The sequence below is a fragment of the Morone saxatilis genome, unplaced genomic scaffold, assembly GCF_004916995.1.
Source record: "Morone saxatilis isolate NCDOM2014 unplaced genomic scaffold, NCSU_SB_2.0 Contig10, whole genome shotgun sequence".
Classification (NCBI taxonomy): Eukaryota; Metazoa; Chordata; class Actinopteri; family Moronidae; genus Morone; species Morone saxatilis.
This window is the reverse complement of record NW_023339652.1, coordinates 921,231-927,950: the sequence shown is the minus strand read 5'-3', so window position 1 is coordinate 927,950 and position 6,720 is coordinate 921,231. Positions and strand designations below refer to the sequence as shown.

The window sequence follows — 6,720 nt, the reverse complement described above, 5'->3', positions numbered from 1 at the left end:
TTCAACCAATAATATCCTGACATTCACCCATCAATCAATCTTCAACTTTCAGCGAAGATTCATTCATTAATTAGCTAGCTAGCTAGCGTAGCATATCCTTATTGTAATAAATACTTGGTGATTAACTAAAAAGGTGAAATATCAGAAGATTAACTAGGACGTTAGGAGGAATAATTACACAGATGACAGTAAAAAAACTCAGGAAACAAATTCTTTTGCAAAAAGGTACCATATATTATTAAATACATAACAACACATGGCCATACAAAGTTTCGTTTCATTCTTTTTTTAATCTCAAACACACGAGTGAAAGTTATAACCAAAATATTTCAGTTTTCCATAGAATCATAAACAACTAAAGACACACATTAAATAACCAGCACTTATCCACAGCACTATAATGATTGATTTACTCATATCCAGCACTGGGGAAATTGTCCAAGGATAAAGTTCATTTAGTCAGTTAGTTTCCGTCAGAGTCAAAATAGAGGAATGGGAATATGCTGGTTCAACGAGTGAACTGGGGATGTGTGAACAGTGAGTCTGGTTGCAGATAGCCTACCGCACTGGCAGGGATGTTCCAAGAAAAGGTTGGCTCCTGGTTCTTCAGTTAGCTCACCATCTTGTCCTCTTTCAAAAGCTGGCTTATATAAACAGACAGGTCCATAAGTGGTTCTAACAATTAATGATTATGATAGTGTAAATATTCTATACAATACATTACATATTAAGGCACGGTGAATACTTAGAGTACATTGTTTACATTCTAGATGCATTACATTAAGTTATTACAATCAAAATTACATTTATATTACTGCCCCTTTTATATCACACATACATCACTACTATGCCCCCACACTGTATATTTAACAGTTAGTTGCTTAGCAACACAATAAAACATTAAACAAAACCAGTAGGCAAAATTACTGCTGCGTGATTCAACAGCATTTCTACTAATCAGTATCTTAAAGGTCTTTCCGTACAGAGCTGAGGCATAGCATGGCTAGCTAGTGGAGCTCACTGATTACTGTACAAACACACAACTTTATCAGAGATTTGGGTGAAACTGGATCAGATTTTATTTTATTGTCTGGTTTTCCCTCTGACGTCCTCCAGCTGCTCCGACTCAACTATTATTATATAACTACTATTCCCTGTTGTCAAACTGGCCTCCGTCAGCATTGGATGACGTATTCGGTCCCAGTCTGGTTGTGCTATTTACTGGGAGCTCCCAGTTCAGTAAAGTCAGCTAATAGGAGCACTACACTGTAAAGTTAAAGCATTAATCTTAAAATATGTATATAAAAAATATTGTTGAGGATGGATGGAACTGCACCAAGATTACAGCATGACGTAGATGCACAATGTAATATATTTATAAGATAAAGAGAGTGTGCTTATATAATATGTATAAATATAAACATAACTGAAGTAAATATGATAAATAGAGCATAACATTGTAAAAACAGACTCTGTTTGGCCTGTAAATTATGTATTCAGCTCATAAATCACACACTCGCTCTCTCCTAAATGATTGCACATTATCCGGTTGTAGTAATAAAAATTATTGAGGGGTTTTGTTTTGTTGTTTTAATCACACAGCGAGAGGAAAACTCATTTTATAGACTGATCTCCTCGCTGATCACAAGAAGAGTATTCTCAACAGATTCCCTGCAGTTATTCGCTTTCCTGAACCAATTTCCCGTCTTTGTGCGGAGGAGATGATAATGAAGTGATACATTTATTACAGCGCTCCCAAAAACAGAGAGAAGCATTTTGTGTCTCTCTGCATATTTTCACCTCGTGCTGTTGTTGCATTATCGGCAGTGTTGGGGAAGTGTTACGAGTGATTGAGTTTCTTTTATTTATGCACACAACTCTCGTGGGTGTACAAGAAAACAAAGGCACAGTTGGGTTGGTCAAACATTTGATTTCAGTACAGAGTTACAGGTTGTTTTACTGCTTGGCCTTTTAAACTAAATATCTGCTACATGATCCAGTCAACAGAAATCAACAGTAAACAAAACAGTTAATGGTATTTTAAATTTCACCTTGTTCACACAACACACATTAAACCTGTCTGTCTGCTTTAAATTGGATCTTTTCTTTAAATTATTCTTCACATAAAGCTCTACTGTAAAAAACTAAGTGTTGATATTTATGGTAAAAAAATCATTTATATGGTATTTTTTATGGGAAAATAGTTTCTTTTGATGGTAAAATATGGAATAAAACTACTAATTAAACTTTAACCTTATATAATTACAGTTCACCATAATCACCTATATGGACAATATTTCAGCAACCACTGCACTGAATTGGACAATATATTAGTGGTTTAGGATGGATGCTGAATCCTTTTCTGACAAATACAAAATGGCCATTTAAACCAGTCGTGACCAAATCTCAACTCTCAAATTTTGTATTAATTTTGAGTCGATTATTAGGTTATTTACATGCTTAATAAATTGGACCTGCAATTTAGAATGAAAGAGTTCAATGCAATGTGAATGTTCAGTCTCTGTATTACATGGACAATATTTACTGATGGGCCGATTTGGACATAATTTGAGTGGTTTTGTGGATTACTGAGGACGCTGAAGCAATTTCTGACATTTTACAAAATACAAAATTTCCATATTTCAACTGCTGGTGGGTGGATTTTGATTCATTTTGAGATTCATTTTGGCAAGTAGACTATAATACAAAATCAATCTAATAAATTATGTATTATTACAAATTAAGCTACCCAATATTAAGAAAATAATTATCTATATTTTTAATGCACTTGTGTCAGTTTGGTATATGATAAACAAAGTTCAGGTATCTGGAAGGAAAAAAATTGTATCAGAACAATTAAAATGAACTAATTAATTTTTTTCTTAAGCAAAAATCTGAAAAATGCTAAATATCCAATAATCAGCCAGGTCGATAGTCAGTCTCTTCCTAATGTTTACTTCTTGTAAATTCACTGAAACCCGAAACACCACACGTCATGAATTAAAGAGTTGTGTACAAGTATGAAATCCCAGATTAACTTTTTATGTAAACTTTTTCAGACCGAAACTAGAAACACATTCATATCAGTGACTGAAAGAGGCTTTAGGGTCTTTTGGCAACACACATCCGACATGTGGGGGATGAAAGTGGAGCTGACGATACAACAATGTGTTATTAAAGAACACAAAGAGCAGCTACAACAAGATGCAACTTGTGGCTACAGTTTGCACTGCAGCCTGAGGTTTGGTCTTTTATATATACAACAAAAACCTGTTTCCCTGCGTGCTTATTGAATGCTGCTGCAAAGGAAATCCTCATCTATCACCAGTGCATTAGAAAGCTGAAACATTTCTCTGCTATCAGATTTTACTGTAGCTGCGCTGGAACTACTACGCCTCTGTTTGGCCAGATATCAGCTGGAAGGAGAAAAATACACTCAACAACAACAGAGAGCCAGCAGCTTCTTTTAACCAACTTAAGTCTCTCATCGACACTTACACATGTTTTTTGAGCTGTAAACTAAATTTATAGGAGTATACTGTGATGAAATACATCAATAATGGTGCTAAAATTTACATTATTGCCTAATTTAAATGTTTACGCCCTCTAATCAGAGGAAAATAGCCATGAATGTGCTTCTAGTGACTGTAAAAGCTCCAGCGGGGACACTCTGGTTGGTGTCGAGGCCACGCCCTCTAAAGTCACTGTCCTTTGCAGGTCTCTGATGCTTTTTTTTAACTTTTTCTAAGATGGAGCGAGCAGGCAGAATTTCACACTAAGTTAAGACACAGCTTTACAACTAAGTCATCAGGTTAAACATGTTTATGTAAAGCATTTATTTAGAGGTGAAAATGAATGTATACGTTGACCTTTCCCCTCCTGATACATCTGTAATAAGTGGGACCTGATGTGCCCTAACACAGCATGTTATTTGTGCCGTGTGCGTCATATTACAATGCCAATAAGTGGCTATCAGGATTTACCAGGTGTTTTTTTCTTTGCTCAGTGGAGCTTGTGGTAAAGCTGCAGAAACCTGCACTGAATGCCAACATTTCAGTAAGTGTAAAATATCTTAACTGATTGGATTAAAGCCAGAAATGTAAAAAAAAAAAAAAAAAACGTAATTTTTTAACATTTTGATACTTTTAAACAGCCAGACTGGAAGATACATGTTGTTTGCATACAGAGCCAAACACTGTATGCAGGAGCACAAAGAGAGCACTGGGTGAAGGAGACCCTTGCCCTCTTTTCCAAGTTCCCTGTTTAAAAACCACCCACTCGCTCATGCATATTCATCCCCTCACCTAATTACTATTCACCCCTAGCAGTGCGGTTCCAGGTGCCGGCGGTAGTCGAGGGCTGCAGGAAGGGCGGCGTGCAGCAATGTTGTGTTGACCCCAATTCATCTCCGAGGGAGGGGGGTCTTGGCCCAGTTTGACTCTGTGTTCACCTGTGTGAAATGTTTACTGCTGATATAAAAAAATATGGAAGACAAACAGTAGCAATTAACAACAATGAAACAGATTCTTAAACAGCAAAATAGACACAAAAACACGATTCTCATATTCAGTTGATTATACACTAATAAAAATATATCTATAAATATATTATATAATTCCCATATTTATTCCATATATTTGCTGTATATAATATGTTTGTAAAGGGGCAAAAAAAATTAAATGTACTTTAATTGAATGAATGAACTGATCTCTGCTGCACTGCAAAGACAGAACCTATAGAAACAAATATTCTTAAATATATAAATACTTCTGTCTACTGAAAGACTATAATCGGCCTTAAAACTAGAAAAAAATGACAAGAATGTAATGAAGTTGTTCTTATTACAAGCAATGAAAACTCAGTTATTTAAGATTCTTAAAAGATTAAAATCAGCAAAAACGATAAGACATTTCTTCTAACTTTGTCTTGAATGAAGGCACCAGAAGCATTATTTTTTTTTTGTTAAAACAATTAAAACTGCAGGAAAAAAACATTAATCTATATCAACGTTAGCTAGCTTGTTTTTTTAGCATTTTGCTACAGCCCAAACCGATAGCTAACTAGCGAGCTAATCTACATAAATACATATTTTTTGATTGTTTTGTTTTTGTTTGATTGCTTTTTCTTCTCTTAGTTACTGAATGGTTCAGATTATGTTTGTATGTCGGTGTTCATTCATCTTAATGTCTCCCTAAAGGACAATAACAAGACACTGCATGCACTGTTAACAGTCACTGGGTTTTCCCAATATATTCTCACAATAAACTACTGTAATGACATTTGCAATGCATGATGGGTAATTATTTAAATATTTCAGGCAGATGTTGTGAATTATTACAATATATTGTTTCACATTAAAATACTGTATTTTTACAGTAATATTATGACTGGTTACTGTCAAAAACATGCTACTGTGAATTTACTGCAATTATTAGCCCCGTAATTTACTGTAACAGTACAATAATATATTTTACGGTGTTTCCTTCTGTCTCAGGCTCCGCCAACGGCCGATATGGCTGCTCCAAGATCTTCGTCAACCACCGCTGTTTCTCAGGACCTTACCTCAACAAGGGACGCATTGCGGAGCTGCCGCAGGCCGTCGGACCCGGGAAATGCACGCTGGTCCTCAAGGAGGTGGGCTGATGTCGGGAGCAGTGGGGGGTGGGGGAGGAGCAGGTTTAATCAAAGAGTTGCACACTTTTAAAAGCGAGAGGAGGGAGGAGGTGAAAGATGGAGGGGGTGAGACCGAGATGTCTTGTTAACCACCTGCAGTTTCCCAGCAGTGCCTCTGTTTTAATGTGAGAAGCTGTCAGTCAAGTGTGTTTACACTTACACACCGCCACTGCCGCTTAATTTCTCCAGAGACCGTGATTGTGTGTGCACATTTGCAGACGAGTGTAATCCGCATTTTGTTTTCCAGGTTTTGTTCTTTCATGTGTAGTGCTGTCGCTCTGATAGTTCTCGAGAGTCTTTTTTCTTCATTGGAAGTGTTTCTTCTCACCTCCAGCTGCTGAGCATGCTCATCAACGCTGCCTACAAGCCCGGACGAGTCCTGAAGGAGCTGCAGGAGCTGGAGGATCAGAGCTGGGACTGCCACGAGGAGACCCTCAAAGCCAAGTGAGGAAAGCAAGGAGCAGGAGGGGAGAGTTTAAATCATAAATCTAGAGTATGAAGTGTTCCTAATAACCGACTATCATCACATCTTCCCCTAATGAATTCAATGGAGGGCCTCAAAATGGACTCATGTGGACTCAGGAGTCCGTTTTGCGGCCCTCTGTTGATGCTGCTGCAGCGGTTCGTGTGAGGTCTGTATTTCCCCTCCACTGCTGGCTGCACAGAGCCAAATTATTCCACAGCTTCAGGCTGCGTGCGCTTTCTAATCAAAAACTGACCCATTTTTTTTCAGCAGAAACAAACAAGGAAGAATCGGTTTTAAATTTACACCAAAGCAACCGACCCCGCCTTAAAAAAGTGAATTAAATAATACAGCATACATCAATTACTGGCATAGTTGTGCATAGTGAAAGTGAAACTGTACGGCAGGACGTCCCCCTGGAGAAAACTTTAAGTAAAAAATGACAAAATGTTTAAATATAGGCAATATTTTGCATTTTTGGTAACAATGTGAGCACCTCTGTTCGGACACATTGAATCTGAGGTCAGATTTGTCCTCAAGCGCTGCCAACAGATCAGATCACCTTTCCTAACCTCAGCCATTAG

General features: G+C 37.3%; 1 protein-coding gene across 1 annotated transcript in view; it reads left to right on the top strand.

Annotated features, from left to right (window-relative positions):
• The window catches only part of sfmbt2 (Scm like with four mbt domains 2), a 44,353-nt gene that overhangs the window by 32,309 nt on the left and 5,324 nt on the right, over window positions 1–6,720 (top strand). Inside the window, 2 exon segments of the mRNA XM_035680370.1 lie at window positions 5,495–5,634; window positions 6,008–6,117. Of these exon segments, the coding sequence (XP_035536263.1) occupies window positions 5,495–5,634; window positions 6,008–6,117 (250 nt within the window).